The sequence below is a fragment of the Chamaea fasciata genome, unplaced genomic scaffold, assembly GCF_029207755.1.
Source record: "Chamaea fasciata isolate MVZ Bird 193981 ecotype frontalis unplaced genomic scaffold, bChaFas1.0.hap1 SCAF_29, whole genome shotgun sequence".
In the NCBI taxonomy this organism is placed as follows: Eukaryota; Metazoa; Chordata; class Aves; order Passeriformes; family Sylviidae; genus Chamaea; species Chamaea fasciata.
This window is the reverse complement of record NW_027094114.1, coordinates 3,707,589-3,726,567: the sequence shown is the minus strand read 5'-3', so window position 1 is coordinate 3,726,567 and position 18,979 is coordinate 3,707,589. Positions and strand designations below refer to the sequence as shown.

Sequence of the window (18,979 nt, the reverse complement as noted above, 5' to 3'; positions counted from 1 at the left end):
GGGAAAAGGAACTGAGTGATGAAGCATTTGCTGCATCTGAACATTGAGGTCCATTTGCCCTCCTCTTTTCCTCCTCCTCCTTTCCCTTTTCCTCATTACCATCATCCCAATTGCACATTTCTGAGACCATAACTAGAGATTTTGGGATAAAACCACTTTTTTTTTGATTGGGAATGTCCCTGGGGATCCCCATTACACCAGGGTGAGATTGCTCTAGAGCAACTGCTCTCGATCCCCACAACTTTTCTTCCCCTCCCCTGCCTTCTCCTCTTCTTCCTCTTCCTCCTCCTCCTCCTTCTTGTTACCTTCATCCCCACTGTGCAGAGCACATTCCCAAGAGAAAAGCCGGTGATTTTGGGGTAGAAATTTGCTTTTCTGAGGGGTAATCTCCACAGGGGTCCCAGTGCTGTCAGGGAAGCCTCCCTCCCTGCCCCCCATCTTCCTCTCCTCCTTCTCCTCTTCCTCCTTGCTGTCATCATCCCCACTCCACAGGGCACCTTCCCCAGATAAAAAACAGTGATTTGGGGGCAGAGGGTTGTTTTCATGAGGGAGAACTTGCCCAGGGGTCTCAGTTGTGCCAGGGCACCCTTCCTCCCTGCCCCCTCTCTCCCTGTCCTCCTCCTCCTCCTCCTCCCCCCCACTCAGGGCACACCTGAGCTTTGCCCAGAAGAGGGGCCGTGCAGGGGGCTCAGGGGGCCAGCGCAGGTGTGTGCGCCGCAGCAGCACACGGCGCATGCGGTGGAAGGCCGAGAGCTCGGCCTCAGGGATGTCCTCGAGGAAGATGAGGACAAGGACATCACGCAGCTCATCAAAGAGGCGATAGCTGGCCATCTGGATCTCCAGTGAGCACCACTCGCTGCGCAGGTATCCACGGCTCACAACACACACTGTGTGCCGGCTGTTGTACACAGCATCCACGATGTTGTCCACTATGGCGGGGCCAGGGTGAAAGTCACGGTGGTGCAGGCAGAGCCGCAGGGCTCCACGCTCTAGCTCAGGCACCAGCTCCTCCAGCACCCACTGCTCATTCCCAGAGTTGTAGGACACAAAGGTATTGTAGGTGTAGCGCCGCTGCTCCCGCCGCCAGCGCCCACGTGCCCACGCACGCAGCAGGAACAGTTGGTAGCGCAACCGCCAGTACCCGCGGTGGTGCAGTAGTGGCAGCAGCAGCAGCAGCAGCACAGCCGGTGCTGTCCCTGCAAACAGGTACCGCCCCATGTCCAGGTAGCACACATGTGTGTCAAAGCAGTGCAGGTATGTGGAGGTCCCACCCATCTCACCACAGGTGTAGTTATACAGGTAGACCACCTGCACGGGCCCACGCACCAGCCAGGCAGGCAGCCAGGCATTGGCACAGCTGCAACTCAGTGGGCACTTGCGCAGGTCCAGGTAGTGCAGGGTGGGGAGGTGTGTGGCCAGAGTCACATCCAGTGCACGCAGCTCATTCTTGGCCAGGCGCAGCTCCTTCAGTTGCGTCAGGTTCCCGAAGACCTCAGGGCCAAGACTGCGCAGTCCTGCACTCTCCAGGTTCAGGCTGTGCAGTTGGCTCAGGTTCTTGAAGATGCCAGCGGGCAGGTGGCCCATCCCGCCATTGCTGTCAGCCAGGGTCAGGTACTTCAGCTGTGCCAGGTCATCAAAGGCGTCAGCGGGGATGGCCAAGAGCGAGTTCTGTGACAGGTAGAGCGAGCGCAAGGCACTGAGGCCCTGGAAGAAGCGTTGCGGGACCACACGCATCCCGTATGGCTGCTGCGCCTGTAGCTTCAGGTCGTAGAGGTTATGTAGGTAGCGGAAAGGCGGCTGCTGCCGCAGGTGTCGGCTCAGGTAGCGCAGTGCATTGGCGCGCAGGTCCAGTACACCCAGTGTTACCTGCACCGGCCGGAATGTGGCTGCTCTCACCTCCAGCAGCCTATTGCGGTCCAGGTAAAGCCGGCGAAGCTGTGAGAGGCCCTGGAATGCCCTGGCTGCCAAGTGCCGCAGGTTGTTCCCACCCAGGTCAAGGATCTGCAGGCGGTCAAGCCCCTTGAAGGCACCAGGGAAGAGCACGGCCACACGGTTGTTGCGCAGGTTGAGGTCTTCCAGCTGGTGCAGGTCGGCAAAGGAGCCGGGCAGGAGGTCGGTGAGCAGGTTGTTGTCAAGGCGCAGGTGTTGCAGGTTGCGGAGTCCACGCAGCGCTGCACGGTCCAGCCGTGCCAGCCCGTTCACATCCAGCCGCAGCTGCCGCAGTGCTGGTGCATTGTCAAAGGCACCCGCACAAGCCACTAGGGTGCGGTTGAAGCGCAGGGACATATTCTGCAGCTGGTGCAGAACTGGGGTCCCGCGGCATGATGGCAGCCACTGCAGCAAATTATGCTCAGCCACCAGCTCACCCAGTGCTGCCTGCTGCTTCTGGTTCAGCAGCCGCCCTATGCAGCCCAAATGCCGCAGCCGGTTGCCAGACACGTCCAGGGCACCCAGCACCGGACAATGAGTCAGAGCCCCCTGGGGCATTTTTTTAAACTGCAAGCGCTGCAGCCGCAGCCTCTGCAGCGGTAATCCTGTCAGCTGCTTGCACAGGTATGTCAAGTCCCTTGTGCCCATCTGTAGCCCTGACACATCCACATGGCGCAGGGAGACTCCAGCCACGTGCAGCAGCTGCACCACGTCCAGTGAGTTCCCAGCCAGGTGCAGGTGTGTCAGGTTGTGCAGACACAGGTGAGCAAGCGGCGCAGGGTCTGAGATGTTGTTGTAGGACAGGTCAAGCACATGCAGCCCTGGGGGCATCACCCCAGAGGTGGCCCCTGAAAGAGCACCCAGGGAGTTGTTGCAGAGGCGCAGGACCCTCAGCGTGGGTGGCAGCCCTGGGCCCAATGTTGACAGCATGTTGCCACACAGGTCGAGCAGGTCCAGACGTGTCAGATTCTGCACAGCCATGGCGACGGGCTCCAGTGCGCTGAGCCGGCCACCCCGCAGTGAGAGCGTGCTAAGTGTGGCCAGTGGCCAGAAAGCCCTGGGGGCCACCTCCTGTAGTGGGTTGTGGTCCAGCCGCAGTGTGCTCAGGTTGCCAAGCCCAGTGAACACATCTGTGGCCAGCACTGACATGTTGTTGTGGGCCAGGTCTAGGTGGGCCAGTGCTGACAACCCCCAGAAAGCCCTTGGGGCCAGGTGTTGCAGTTGGTTGTGGGTCAGATCAAGGGTGTAGAGCCGTGGCAGGTGGGCAAAGGCACCAGGGGGCACCTGGCGCAAGACGTTGACAGAGAAGTTGAGGGATGTGGCATTGGAGGGGAGGTCGTCCACTGCAGCCCCCACGGTGCTCAGGAAGCGCTGGATGCAGCGGAACAGCCCAGGGTCCCATGGTGCCTGGATGCAGTTGCGGAAGCCATAGGGAGAGACCCCTGAAGGCACCATCAGCAGTGTCACCAGCGTCACCAGCGTCACCAGCAGTGGGGTGCACATCTTGACACACCCTGGGGAGATCCTGGATGCAGTGGGGAGAGAGTGGGATGAGGCATGTCCTTGGTACCACAGATCCCCCTCGAGGCCCAGGGACCACACTTGGGGCTCAGGGATTCCCCCCACCACCCTAGGGGATCCCCTCGCAACCCAGGGACGCCACTACTATCGCAAAGACCCCACTCCCTCATCCACACCTCAGAGATCATCAGAACCCCAGGGCCCCCACTCAGGGCTCAGGGACCCCTCATCCACACCCCAGAGACCCCCACCAGAACAACAGGATCCCCACTCAGGGTCCAAGGACTCCTCATCCACATCCCAGGGACCCACACACACACTCCAGGGATCCCCATCAGGGCCCAGGGATCTCCTTCAGCACCAAAGAACATCCACAGCCCCCAAGGACCCCTCGCTCCCCAGTCCCCAGGGATTTTGGGAACCCCCCGCTCCCCATCAAGTTCCAACCGTGCCACTGCCTCCGCTTTGGGTGATTTTGGGGTTAGAAAAGGGAAGTTTGGGGTATCGCTTTTTGTCACCACTGCCCCACCCACCTCCCTGTGACGTGGGTGGGGGACGCCCCTGCCTGGACAGATTTCAGGGTCTTCGGGGGGCTGGCAGGGGTACGAGGGCACATAGCTGGGTCATCCCCCCAGTGCAGCCCCCCGGAGTCTGGGGGGTCCCTGGGACACCCAAGCCTCTGCTCCCCACCCCATCCCCCCTATCCACACCATCCCCCTCCTGCCACGTGCTGCTCTTTGTTCCTCTTCCCCTTCCTCAGACTGAAACACCTGGTTTTGGTTCCTTTGTGGGAAATACTGGGCTGTAATGGGTTATACTCTTTTATACTGGGCTATAGTGGACTATATTAGTCTATACTGGGCTCTGCAGGGTTGTACTGAGTTAAACTGGACTGTACTGGGTGCCAGCACGGGGCTGTGCTGGGCTGTAACGGGACAGAGCCGCGGTCCCGACGGGACGCGGGGGGCGTGGCCTGGCTTGGGAATGGATGCGGCCCGCGTCAGGGGCGTGGCCTATGGGATCGTGGTCCCTGTGGCGTCAGGGTCTGGGGGCGGGGCCAGGGCTCGGGGCGGGCCCTGTGAGGAGCGTGGGAGCTGGAGAGTGACGGGGCGTCAGGATCGGGGGTGTGTTTGGGTCTGGGGGCTCAGGGCATTTGGGAGAGCTGCAGGGACCGGGGTGCATCGGGGGATGGGGGAATTATGGGGGGGTGGGGGGGCGCCTGCAAGGACTGTGCTGTGCAGCGGCCGCAGCTCCCGCTCCGTGCATGAGCGCTGGTGGTGCGTAGCCCTCAGCAAAAGCGGGGAGAGTACCCCCCACCTGCCCCCTGGGAGGCCCCCGACACCCCCAGGGCGATGGGCTGGAGCTGGAGTACGAGATGGCGCTGACCGAGGGGGATTCCTTCCCGACGGGGCACTTCTCGACTGATGGGTTCGGTGCGGAGGCGGGCGCTGGAAGGGCAGTGGGAGGGGGAGTGGCGCACAGCGAGATCGGAGGGTATATTGGGGGTTATGGGGCTCTGCAGGGTCTGGAGGGACCGAAGGGATTGGTGTACATCAGGGTCTGGGCGTGTATTGTGGTCTGGGGGGCTGCAGCAATTTGGGTGCATTGAGATGGGGATGTAAAAGGGTTTGGAGGGCTTTTTTGGGGTTTGGGGGGGTTGGAAGGATTGGGGTGCATCAGTATTGGGGGATATATTGGAGGTTATTGAGGTCTGAGGAAGCTGAAGGGGCTGGGGGTACATGGGGGTTGATGGTGGGGCTGTAATGCAGGGGACCTCTGTGGATAGACCCTGGTGGATACTGGGGACCTCATGGGGTGAACCCCTTCTCACCCCACCCCCCACCTTTCCCAGGCATCCTGGAGACAGACATCACCTTCCTCCTCATCTTCATCATCATCCTCACCTTCTACATCAGTGAGCTGCTGGGGGGAAATCTAAGCTTTGAGGGGGCCTGGCAGGAGGCGATGCTTTGAGATGTCTTGTACTCATCCCCCCAGCCCTAGTCTAGGGGTGGCAGCTGCTTCACACCATCTACAAGATGCTCATGGTGGCTGCCAGCATGGAGCGTGGAGGGGGAGCTTGGGGGCTATGGGCAGGTTTGTGGGGGCTGGGGGCAGCTGCGGGGGCTGGCGAGCATCGGGGTCTGGGGAAGTTATGTTGGGATTTGGGGGGTCTTCAGAGGTTGGGAGGGGTCAAAGTCCAAGGGGTATATTGAAAATTGCTGGAGCTGGGGGTTCTGGGTGGGTTTGGGGGGGCTTTCACAGCGAAGTATAGGGGTTTTGGGGATGGACAGGAGCACTTCAAAGTCATGGGAGGTGATGAGGGGCTTGGGGGAGTACAGGAGGTATGAGGGTGCATAGACCCTTGTGTGGGGGGTTTGAAGGAGGGGGGTGCCCAGTCCTCCCCATGCCAGCTGCTCCTCTCCTCCCCCCTTGTCAGCTTCCTCATTTTCCTCGTCATGCTCATCCTGCTGGGCAAGTGCTTTTCCATCACAGGTACCAGAGGGGGTATGGGGAGGTGGCTGTCTGTCACTGTGGGGCAGTCAGGGGTCCCTACAGAGCGTTTGGGGGGGGTCTGTGGGGTAGGTTTGGGGGTCTTTGTGGGAATACACAAGATAGTCTTTATGGGGCACCCACAGCATTGGTCCTCTCAGGGGCCACATCAGACTGGGGAGTTCCATCCAGCTCTCTGTGTACATGACCCTGTACAGCATCACCCACATCACCCTGCTAAACTCCAAGACCTAGGTGAGACCCCCCCACACCCACCTGTATTTGTGCAGTTTGGAGAGGGTATATGGGTATTTGGGGAGTATTTTGGGATGCAGAGGCAGTTCTTTGACCCCCATCAAGTGGTTTATAATTGTGAGGTTCAGGTGAGACCCCTGTGTATCGAGAGGTTTGCACACCCTCATTGAAAACTAGAAGCTGGATAGTTGCAAAAGAAGTCCTTTATTGCATCATTAAATCAGTCCTATGAAGGCAAAGTTACTAGAGTCTGTAGCAGTATGAAGAAACCTTCTAATATGAAGTTTCTAAGTCCCAAGCAGAAGCTGTGGCCACAGCAGCAGCAGAGGCCTCAGTAGTCCGTGTCCCATCTTATCAGTAGCAGTTGCAGCAGTAGCAACAACAGTGGCATTGGTGTTTTCATGCGTCTTGTGTGTGGGTTCTCAAAGTAGTGCATTTTTATTCTATTTTTAGCCAAAATTTTTAGCCAATTAGGTACTTACACAAATTTTCTATAGTCTTGTTGGGCCAATCCTAAGTTAAGATTGATATGCAAAGGCAAATGCAAATTCTTACACAAATTCTACATATATAATTCTATCTGTTCCATCTAGGAATTTTCAGCAAGGCTTCATTATTTTTGTTATGACTAGAATTTAACTAACTTTGCAAAAGGCAATCTTACTGAATTATAAACTAGGCTTTAGGGCTTCTCTTACTAGCTAATACAGGCACTTAAAATCCTCTATTTATTAAAAACTAAACTTGCATTTCTACTTCGTGTCTGTGTGGATTTATGTATTTTAGTTTCTCTGAAGGTTCTAATTCAGTCCTCATATTTCTGGGCACTCCTGGGCCTGTGTGGATTTGGCCCAGGGGGGTTCATACTCCAACACCTGTGCCCAGCTGTATTTGAGGAATATGGGGGGTATTTTGAGGGTTATGGAGTATTTGGATTGTGTTTGGCTTTGTGAGATTTATCTTTGGGAGAGAGGCAGTTTTTTGACCCTGGTCAGGTGGTTTAGCATACAAGTCACCTGCTGGGCACAAGCTCATTGTGCTGCAGTTCAGGGCATTCAGCTGGTTCTGTGATGCCATTGCCATCACAGTCACCATTGTCCTTGAGTACTGCTACTTCTACCTTCCCTTCCTGGGGCTTATGCCCTGTGGTGAGTCCAGGGCAGTAGCTGGAGGGCATCTGAGGTCTCTGACACAAGGGTCTCACAGAGGTCTCACAAGGGTCTCCCAGGCAGAAAACTCTTCAAGGAAAAATGCCGCTCCATTTCCACTGGGCAAGTCCTCAGGCAGAATTGAAGGGCTGATGTTACTTCTGACCCTCTGGAAAGGACCTCCAGCTCCTATTGACAAGAAGCGAGCAACGAGTACCGTGATCAGAGCCAGACGGGCCCTGGCTCCAGCCAGGTGTGGGAGAAGGACAGTGGGGTCTATTGGACTGTGTGGATCCATGGCCTGGCACAGCAGAGCCACAGGAGCACAAGGCCACACTGGTGCACAATGTACCCTGATGCCATCATGCAAGGGCAGAATCCATCTCTGTTTCTGGGGTGACAGGGGGATCCCAACAGGGACTATACTGGAAGCTGAAGTGCTCCTGACTGGGCATGAGTGGCAGAAAAACTCCATTGTCAGTGGCCTTGAGGCTCCGTGTATCCTTGGCATAGATCACCTCAGAAGAGGTATTTCAGGGACCCAAAACAACATCACTGGGCTTTGGGAGAGCTGCTGTGGAGACAGAAGAAATTCAGATAGCTGAATCCTTTGCTTTGTCTTTCAGAGGACCCTTCTGCTGTGGGACTGCTGAGGGTTGAAGAACAGCAGGTACAACAGTGTCCTATTGGCAACATGACACTGGACTTCAGGACCCCGTTCATGAGCTGATCCATGATCTGGACAACTGGGCGTGCTCAGCAAGACTCGCTAACCCTTCAATAGCCCTGCATGGCCCCTGCCTGAGTCCCATGGACAGTAGACACTGACAGTGGACTGAGAGTGAATGAAGCCACACCATCACGGAGTGCTGCCATGCTGGGCATGTTAGAACTTCAGTTGAATGGGAGTCCAAGGCAGAAAAGTGGTACCACAGCAGAGGAAGCTTTTGAGAAAGGGGAGAAGATAATCCTGATCCTCCTGAAGTCTAGTTATGCCATAAAACAGAGTAACATTAAGTGACCTTCCCAGGAAATTCGGTTTTTAGAAGTAAAATAGCAAAATGGACATTGTCAGATTCCAGTGGATGTGGCTAACAAAATAGTAGCCATATCCCCATTGACCCACAGGAAGGAAACACAGGCTTTCCTGGCACTGTAGTATTTTGAAGAAGGGATCTTGGAAGTCATTACAAACTCGCCCAGAGGCAAAACTTTCAATTATCATTAGCAGAGGAAGAGGTGAAGGTGGCACATGCTAAGGAGGCCCCAGCTACCAGAAAATTAAAAGCGTCACTCTCTCTTTACTGATGGTTCCTGCCTGTCCTGGGTTGAAGTATATTCTGTCACCATCTTCATGAACTGTTGAAACCAGGTGAGGCAGTGCTCCCTGCCTCCTCCACTCTGGCTTATCTTCTGTTAATGGGCCCATCAGCACCTTTGCTGCACAGCTGACAGATAACCCCCTCCTGGACTACCTCCTGTTAATGGGCCCATCAGGCCTTATCACATGACTCACCATCCCATTGTGAGATGCTCCGCCCAGAGGGAGAAACCAAGCATTCCAGCCTGGATATAAGCTGAGACTCTGAACACCAGAGGGGCGCTTACCCACTGGATTCCCAGAGGACCCGAGCTACCAGACCTTTCTACAGGATCACTGCTTCAGGAAGACCACCTCATCTGGACTGCTTCCATCACTACGCTCAGGTTGTATTCTGACTCTGTCAGTGGTCTTTTGTATTATTGCATCTATTTTATTTTACTTTCTTTCCTTTTTTTCCTATTAAATTGTATCTCTGACTTGGAGCCTCTCATTTGTTTTGCCTTCAAACTACTACACTGCCATATTGTAGGGATGCATCAAAAGTGGAAAGCTGCTGTATGGAGTCCTACATGACAACTTGTAGAAGCCACTGAAGGACAAGGTGGATGCAGTCAGGTTACAGAGCCTAAAGCATTTAAAGCCATCTAGCTGGCTTTGGATATGGCTGAATGAGAGAAGTGGCCAACACTCTGCCTCTGTACTTACTCATGGATGGTGGCAAATGCTCTGTGGGGTGGCTGGAACAATGGAAAAAGGACAACTGACAGTGCAGGGAAATCCATCTGAGCTGCTGGACTGGGGCAAGACATCACTGGCCATGGGAGAAGTTGGCTGTGAAAGTCCCTCCTGTGGATGCTCAAGCACCCAAGAGTCGGGCACTGAAGGGCAGCACAACAACGGACACGGGGATGGGGCTGCCAGGATTAAAGTGTCTCGGGTCTGGACTGGCCACACAAAGGTGAGTTATTTCTGGCTCAGTGGGCCCATGATGCCTCAGGTAACCAGTGTTTCAGGGGCAGATGAAAGGCTGCCCAGGGGAGGTAAAGACCTTTCTGTCCTGGAATATTTTGTGTGGGAGCAGTCCTTGGATGGATCCAGATTTTGAGCTTGGCACCAAATTTAGGAGGTTAGGCTCAGAGAGGGAATGAAAGAACGTTTCCTTGGGAGGAGAAACACCTAGTCCTACTGTTGGTGCTGCAGATGATTGTCTGCCCAGGAAAGGAAAAGGCAAGCAAGACTTACCTCTCCAGGCACCTATTCTATTGGAGCAATCCTTGGACATATTCATTACTAGAGGTGGTTTCCAAATTTCTCATATGTGCTCCTGAAATGGAATGACACTGCTTTTCCTTGGAAAATAAATCACTAGTCACAGTGTTTCAGGACAAAAACATTTTGCTGGCCTTCACCTCCACCTGGCAGATGATCATCTACTGTACTGTCAGTCAGACATGGTGTTTCCCTTTACAAGAATAGGCACTGATTCATACTGAAGAACCTACTTCTGGCGTTTGGAGCTGAGTTTCAGTATTCAATCAAGGGACTGCTCTCACATCAAACAGACTGGGGCAGAAAAGTCTTGCTGGCATTTCCCCCCCCTTTCCACTTTATAATCTGTGGCTAGCTGGTTTCCTTCCCATGTAAAAGAAGTGTCATTCCATTTCAGGGGTCAAATACACAGTTTTGTGTACCACCTCCAATACTGAGTATGTCCAAGGATTGCTCCCAAACAAAGGCTCCACGACAGAAAGGTCTTGCTGGCATGTCTGTCTGCTGGGCAAATAATCATCTGCAGCACCAACACTAGGACTGGGAGTTTCACTTTTCTAAGTAAGGTACTGTCATTCAGGGCCTGACTTCTGACATTTGGATTCAAGCTCCAATACTGAATGTGTAAGGATTGCTCCCACACAAAAAATGTGAGAACAGAAAGTTGTTGCTGTAGTTTACCTTCACTTTGCAGTCATCTGAACATCAGCAGCAGGATTATGTGTTTGCCTTCCCAAGGAAAGGTAGGCAAACACATAATGTTCAGGAGCACAGTTGCAGCATTTGGAGCCACACTCCAATATGGAATACATACAATGATTATCTAACACAAAATGATCCAGGGCCGAAATGTCTTCGTGGTCTTTACCTCCCCTGGGAAGCATATCTGCACAAGAAACAGTGGGTTATGTCCTTTCCTTCCCATGGAAAAGCACTTTAATCCTCCTCAGGAGTCCACCACCTTACTTTGGATACAACATTCCAACATTAAATATATCCAAGGATTGCTCCCACACAATATGTGTCAGGCCAGAAAACTGTTGCTGGACTCTACCTCGCTGGGGCAGCATGTAATCTGCACTTTGAACCCTGGGTCTAGGTGTTTTCCTTCCCCTGTAAAAGTGATTCAATCATCTTTAAGGAGCTCACCACTGAAATTTGGATACCACCTCCAGTACTGAATATATCCAAGGATTGCTCTCATACAAAATGTGGACAGACAGGTCTTGCTGGCTTTTACCTCCAATGGACAGAGCTCCTGAAAGAAAATGAGAGTGCTTTACCATGGGAAGGAAAGCATGTAGCCCCAGTGGTTTAGGTGCAGTGGCTAGAGGCTGCCCTAGGGTGGTAAAGATCAATGAAAGCTTTCTGACCTGGTAGCTTTTGTATGAGATTAATCCTTGGGCATATGTAATATCAGAGGTGGTATTCACATTTGAATGATAAGCTCCTGGATGAAAATGAGAGTTCTTTTCAATAGAAAGGAAAGCATGTAGCCCCCGTGTTTGCAGTACTGATGAGAGGCTGCGCAGGGGAGGTAAAGGCCAACCAAGAACTCTCTATCATGGCACCTTTTTGGTGGGAGCAATCCTTGGACATAATATTGGAAGAGTTATCTAATTTGGGTAATGGATAAAATCCCTGGACATATTCAATTAATTGCACTTACATCTGAAAAGCATTTGTGATGTAGAATGCATGTACTAAGTTACCATACTTATTAGCTTAAATAAAAGAAGTGACTCCACCCTGTAGGTTCAGCTTGTTAATGTGTGAACCAAATTTGGTTCCTGCTGGCAGTGATTGCTTCTGCAAGAAGGATAAGTTGTCCTTCGATGGTTAACTTGATCTTCAGTGGGGGTGTGCTGGAATCATTACTGATACCATTCCTGGAAGGAAAAAGCAGGATGAATTTCTGCAGTGTTACCCTGGACAGATTACCCCTTAGTGGCTCAAGTTGTGTAATCATTCAGACTAATGACGAAAGTCTTTTTTCCCACTCAGAATCTCTGTTCCATCTCTTTAAATGCAGTTGAGTTGAATAGTGAATATTTCTTTGGTCTTTCATGATGTTAGGCCTTGACATTCCTCAGGAGGAATCTCAACTTCTACTCTATGAAGTGCTTGCCCACCACTGTTGCTGCTTCCCATGTTTTCAGGGGGGTCTCCTGCAATTTGAGTTGCCCTCCATGGGTAGGTTGCTCTCCTAATTTGAGTTATCAGTTCCGCAAAGTTTAGTACAGCAGTGATTGTAGATGTGGTATTGGCATTCAACTGCCTGTAACAAACCATAAGCCACAACTGTCTGTTTGGCTCTTTCATGAGCCAGACCCTGAGACTGGCTCAGTTGGTCTGAACATGGTGCTCATAACACCACAGTTATTGGTTCAGTCTCTGTATGGCCCATTTACTTAACAGCTGGACTTGATAATCCTTGTGGGTCCCTTTCAACTCAGAATATTTTGTCATCTGTGACATAATGGCAATGCCAACAGCAAACATTGGCTAAACACTGGCAAACATCTATGAGACGAGTGTGTTAAAATGATCACTGGCCACTTTCTCAGACAGGAGAGATAGGAGTGTGACTGAGTGATAGTACCTTTTTTCTCTAAATCTATCACCACTCCATCAATGTCCAAGCACACAGGTCCTTATATTGTGGCTGTCAGGTTTGCAGTATTGGGTACTTCAGCTTTTACTGAGGCCAAATTGGCCAGAACTTAGAAATTCCACTTCTCCCTGCAGCAAAAATCCAGCACTGGGATACACTAGCAGTCCTTGGATCAGGGAGTGCAGGTGCCACGTGGAGTCAGCACAGTCTCTGGACTCCTTTTAGGGTTCAGGCTAATGTTCAGACATTAACATTGACTCACTGCCATAAGGCAGACAACAGATTTGATCATTCAGAACATCAAAACCCCAAATATTGTCATTGTGATCTTTGATTGGAAAGCAAGTAGCCAATATCCACTTCTCATCCAGGAGCCATAAATTAACCTTAGCAACTTGGCAGATAACATTTGCTCCATTTACTTCAGTGATTATCACTCTTGGCATCTGGGTCATACACCCAGCTTCTTGGCATCCAGCTTCATTAGCACTGAGTGTTGTGCTCCTGTATCTATTAGAAATGTAATTAATTGTTGACAAGAACCAACTGGAATCTGGATGTATGGATCATTAGTACATATGTATTGATAGGATTCCACTTGTTGGATTTCAGTCTCACTTGGTTTGTGCCTGGAATGCTTTTGCAAATCAGCCACCTGAACGAACTCTGTACAATACAGGGTGAATTGGTAGCTTGCTTTAGCATCACATTTGCCTTTTCTTTCAGTTTTCATCTTTTCTTCCTGAAACTGTTTCTGCAGCTGTTCTCAGTAGCAGATAATTCAGCTGCTTTCATACTATTTCATCTCTCAGATCTTGTTTCTCTGTTCTATAATTTTCCCTATTCAAATTCTCAAAAAATTGTCTTTCTTTACACTCTGCTGAAGCAAATAGGTTCCTAAGATGATCTTTCTCAGTTATAAGTTTATCAACTTGGATTCTCAGTTTTTTCTCCTGTCTCCATCTCAGAAGCCAGTGATGACTTTGATACCTCATTTTCTGTGTCAGTTTTATTTTTGGTGAGCCTCCTTAAATGTTTGCAGCCACCACCCCCCAGCTCACTTACTGAGGGTGGTGAAAGTTGTTTTTAAGACTCCAGTTAACATTGGCCTGTGGGGCCACAGTAATGATAGGTCTCTCAGAAGTTCCAACTCCCACATCAACATCTTTATCCTGCCTGTGGCAAAGGAATGCAACTTTCCTTTTCCCCACGTACTCCATTCCAGGCACTACATTCTCCAGAGAAGCAGTGGATAATTTATCACTTCCTGAGAAATTCCTTTCTGCAAGCCTTTCGCTTACACTGCATTCCATCGAGCACTGGGACCCTGCTGCCCCCTTTTGGGCAGTCTGCTTCCTTGCTGTGATTCCAATCTCCTGATTGTGTTCTGTTTACTAATCAATCAGTGAAACCCATCCTTCTGCCATAGCTAATTAGCCCCTATGATCTCTCTCCCCATATTAAAGGTCTTTTCCCTTTGTCTTCCTCTCTTGGGGTCAACACTTGCCTTAAGTGACCCTGTAATTCTGCCACAGTGTTTTATCATGTCCAGCAAAACTCTAACCATGGGAGCCACACACTTGGATAACCAGTGATGTAGGTGAGGGCTGTCCTGGAACATCCGTCTTTCATTAGTTGCAAACATGCTGCCTTCTGTACACTCTCTGTCCTGTGATCTATGGCTGGGGTCTTGATCCTAAGCAAATCACGCCTCTCTAATGGATCCAACCTCCTGCCCAATAGGCAGTACTCTGAGTTAAAAACCACAGTTTTCTCTAGTCACCCACCATTAAAAATACTTCTGGCCCCCAGAAGCCATGGGCCTCTGCCTCAGACAAATGATTCAATCACCCCTGTCAGAGGTACTCTCCAAACATAACCAGTTTCCAATTCCCATGTAAGTCTGCTATACTTTCCCTGAAAGTTGCTATCTTGGCTGCTGTACCACACTGTTTTAGTAACATTTTTCAGATGTGTGTTGGCGAAGGCAGGAATGGGATGGGACTGCTGGGGTAGCTGTTCTCAATCTTTAGTGAAGCGTCAGTCTCATTACAGGGGTAGAGACAATTGGGAAAAAGCAACAGCTCACTGCCTGCCTGCAGCAGCCACAAATTTCTTTGTTACAGAGCATCTTAAAAACTTTTCAGCCAATAGTCTACTGCTAAAGCTTACAGACAGTTTAGCCAATCAATTATAGCACATGTACACCTGCTTTGAACAATGCTTGCTTGTATGCTTTTCTATTAAAAATTCACAATACCCTTACTAAGCTTAAGACCTTCTACTATCTAGTCAGGCATACATTTTCTGCAGTGCTAAGATTTATTCAAGCCAAACCTAGAAACTCAGCTTTTGTTTCCCATGTCCTTGTTTGCTCTACTACTGTATCTTAGATTCTAATTTCAAACTTTTCAGTTGCAGCAGATGCTGAGTTCTCAGCTTTTTCTGCTTGAGGCCTGCTTTTTCAGCTCCTAAAAATCCTTTTTACTTTTAGTGCTTTCCACACAGACCCTGACTATCATCGAAGGTTTTATCTTTAAATAGGGTTTGTAATGTGATTTCCTCATCATCAGATGTACTGCTGCTTATAGGGTCATTAGAGAGTGGGGTTTAGTCAAAGCAATTTTCCATCCTGTCCACAATTTGAGTTAACTTTATTTGAAGGTTCAGTAACAAAAATATTCCCCAGCAAACTCAGCACCAGCACGTCTGGGGAAAAAGAGGGCTGAGAGGACCCCAAAACAGGGGGTATCCCAAACCAGGTGGGTGGGGGCGGGGCTGGGATTTTAGGGGGGATATTTGGGGTCCCTGAGGTTTGGGGGGCTTGGAGGGTCCCATAGGAGGTCCCAGTAAGTTTAGGGTGTGAGATTGTCAGGAGAGAGCTCCAGGGTGGGGGTCCCAGTACAGGGCTCTGGGGGGTTGGGTCTCTGCAGGGGCTCAGGAGGGTCCCATTCAGATGCCCCCCTGCTCCAGCCCGCGCAGGCGCCGGGCCAGCTGCAGGTCTTTGGGGAACAGGGTGACTCGGCGGGCGTGCAGCGAGCACAGGTATCCGTCTTCCAGCAGCCGCACAAGGAAGGCCTCTGCTGCCTGTGTCCCAAAACCTGAGGGGGGGTCTGCAAAACCCCCCAGCATACCCCAACCCTCACAGCACCCCCTGGGGGCAGCAACCCCCCAAAACACACCCCCAGGGGTCAGGGTCCTTCCAAACCCACCCACGGGCGACTGGGGGTACTGAAACCTGTAAATGTGTGCCTGTAAACGTGTGATGGGGGACCAACACCCAGTGACCCATCCCCATTCCCCAACAGAACCCAAAAATAAGGGACACCCCCACCCCAGCACCCAGAGGTCTCCCAGGGACCCTCTCAACATCCATGAAATCCTGTCCAGAACCCATTGACCTCCCCCAGCCCATGGAGACCCCCATAGACTCCCCCTCAGCTCCCCCCAACAAACCTCTCAGCCCCATCCAAGCACCCAAAGAGACCTTCCTGGACCTCCCCAGTCCCCCAGAGAACCCCCAGCACCCACAGACCCCCCTGCAAGCATCCACAGAACCCCAGTCCTCATGGAAACCTTTTCACCACCCATGAGATCCCCCTCAGCCCCCTTCCCCACCCCCCTAAGCCCCCTGGACACCCCCAGAGCAACCATAGAACCCCTCCAGCCCCTCTGTGACCCCCCCCCCCTCCAGCACGCCTGAGCCCCCCAACCCCTACCTCCTGCAGGGCCAGCAGGGCCATGCGCTGCCAGTGGTAATCCACCCCGCGGGTGAAGAGCAGGCAGAGCTCCTGCACCTGCAGCAGGGAGGGGATGTGGAGGGGGTACATGGGGGCATCGGGGTCACAGGGAGTGGAGGGACATCAGGACAATATGGAGGGGATGTGGGGGCATTGGGGATAACCCGGGCTGGGGCCACCACCCTGGTGACATGGAGACACTGTCTTGGGGACATTCCAGGGGCAGGAATGCTGGGGACAGGAACATCTGGGGATACACTGGGGAGTGGGGGAGGAGGGATGTCCCCATCATGATGGGGACACCCTGCAGAGACCCCAGGTGGGAGGCAGGGGGGACACACCACTCTGGGAACATCTTGGGAATACCCTTGGCCATGGGAACATGTGGACACTCTCCTGGGGAGGGGACACCCCGATGGGACAGGGGGGACAGTGCCAGCACAGGGGGCGGGGCACAGGGAACACCCAACCCATGCAGCCTCTGAAGGTTACGGGACACAAGGATGTCTAGAACCACAGAAGGACATTGGGAGATATGCAAGGATGTTGGGGGAGGACAGGCCCACCATGTCACAAGGATGGGGAGGACAAGGACATGGGGAGGGTTGGAACAGAGTTGAGGGGGGACCCTGGGGGAAGGGCGTGGTCCTGAGAAGTCCCAGGGAGTGATTTGGGTTTCTGGGGGGTGACTTGGTGGGTCTGGAGGGGGTTGGAAGGTCCCAATGGGTGTTTGGGATGGGGCCGAAGGGGAGACTGGAGGGTTCCAGGTTGGATTTCAGGGGTCCCAGGGTAGATTTGGGGCTTGGATTTTGGTCTTAAAATTTTTTTGAAGGGTCCCAGTGGGTATTTGGGGGAGTCCTGTGGGGAGCTGAAGGATCCCAGGGTGGATTGGAAGGTTCTGGGAGAGGTTGCAGAGCCCAAGAGGGTTGATCTAGGGTGTCCTGAGATGGATTTGGGGATCCCAGGAGAAGGGATCCAGAGTGGTTTGAGAGATACCAGAGAATGCTGGAGGTCCTGAGGTAGATTTGGGGGGGTCCTGGAGGGGTTTGGGGGTCCCCAAGTAGATTTTATGGGTATCTGAGATGATCTGTGTGGTCCCAGGGAAGTTTGGGAGTCCATGGGGGGTGCTGGGGAGGTTCCATCAGGGAAATTGGGGTGTCCGGGGATTTTGGGGTGCAGGAGTGTTCATTTTGGGATGTGGGGGGTTCTCACCAGGCAGGCGAAGGGGCCGGGGCGCAGCAGCAGGCAGGTGCTGCTCTGGTACCTGCGGATCTCCTGCAGTGCTCCCTGACCCGGGCGGCGCCCTGGGGGAGCATTGGATGGGAGTCTGTACGGGCTTTAGGGGATCTATTTGGCCTGGGGGGCACAGATGGGGGGCTCTGAGGGAACATGGGGGGTATAGGAGATCTAAAGGGCCTGAGAGGACACAGGGGCCTATAGGGGATCTAAGGAGTGGGGGCTATGAGGGCCGGGGGGACAGGGGAAAGCTGGGGGGGTTATAAGGGATCTCTAAGGTCTGGGGGGACATTGCGTGCATGAGGGATCTATAGGGAGCTACAGTGATGGCCGATACAGGGGAGCTACAGGAGGCAGGGAGTACGGGGGTTATAGGGCACAGGGTATAGGGAGCTATAGGGGAGAGGGAGTGTGGGGTGACTATGGGTGATGGCAGGGGTATATAGGGCACAGGTATACAGGTATATAGGGTACAGGTGGGGGGCGGGGGAGGGTTTATAAGGGGAGCTCTATAGTGGGGTCCATAAGAGCTCTGGAGGGGGGTCTAAAAGGGGCCTCGACGTGGGAGGTCCAGAGGGGGTGTCTATAAGGGGAGTCCTCGTCCCCTCACTCACTGCGTGCCCGCGGCCGGGGCGGTGGGGGGCTTGCGGGGCGGCCGCGCCGTCTTGGGGTGGGCTTGGGGCGGGGCATGGCGCAGCCGAGTCCACCGCGGGGTCAGGGCGATTCCAGGCGTCCGGCAGGGCTGGAGGGGACCAGGCGGAGGGGGAAGGGGGGGTCAGGGCGGACCCCAGTGTCCGGGGCCCCCCACGCCACCCCCGGGGCCCCCCGAGTCCTCCCGCTCCCCGCCCGGGACCTCACGCTCGGGATCCACCGCGCCGTTCAAATCTCCCGCCGCGCCACGCCGCGCCGCTCCTGACGTCACTTCCTCCCACGCGCCAATCGGGGCGCGCCACCGCTCTGCCCCGCCGGGCGCCGCGACTCGATGGTGCCGCGGCAGCCGTGGGCTCATTAGCATAAATCTGCATGGCCCCGCCCCGGGCACCTCGCGCCTTGGCGCTCTCAGCGGAGTCTCGGTTATCGTCCCAGTGTGATCCCAGTCACTCCCAGTGTAGTTCCCGTTGCTCCCGGTTATCCACGTGGTTCCAGTTACTCCCAGAATGATCCCAGTGTGATGCCAGTCCCCCACCATATGATTCTAGTGCCTTCCAGTCACTCCCAGTGTGAGTCCAGTATGAACAGAACGGCTCCCAGTATGATCCCTGTCACATCCCCAATGGTCCAAATCAATTCCTGTCCCTACTAGAATGATCCCACTATGATCCCAGTCACTCCCAGAATGATACTGGTTGCCCCCAGTGTGGTTACAGACATTGCCAGTACGAACCCAGCATGATTCCAGTTGTTCCCTGTATGATTCTAGTTGCCCCACTTGTGGTCCTAGTACCTCCAA

The 18,979-nt window shown here is 53.2% G+C and overlaps 2 protein-coding genes across 2 annotated transcripts; both read right to left on the bottom strand.

The window, feature by feature from the left end:
* Positions 1-213: 213 nt before the first annotated feature.
* On the bottom strand, positions 214-3,432 carry LOC136302515 (toll-like receptor 13). Its single transcript, XM_066205986.1, has one exon. It carries the CDS (start codon positions 3,430-3,432, stop codon positions 214-216), a length of 3,219 nt encoding a protein of 1,072 aa, XP_066062083.1.
* An 11,640-nt stretch (positions 3,433-15,072) lies between these two features.
* Positions 15,073-18,219, bottom strand: LOC136302522 (histone H3-like centromeric protein A). The gene is made up of 4 exons (XM_066205993.1): positions 18,144-18,219; positions 17,506-17,597; positions 16,273-16,350; positions 15,073-15,640 (listed from the first exon to the last, which is right to left on the bottom strand). Exons 1-4 carry the CDS (start codon positions 18,217-18,219, stop codon positions 15,506-15,508), a joined length of 381 nt encoding a protein of 126 aa, XP_066062090.1. The 3' UTR covers positions 15,073-15,505.
* Between the last annotated feature and the right edge of the window lie 760 nt (positions 18,220-18,979).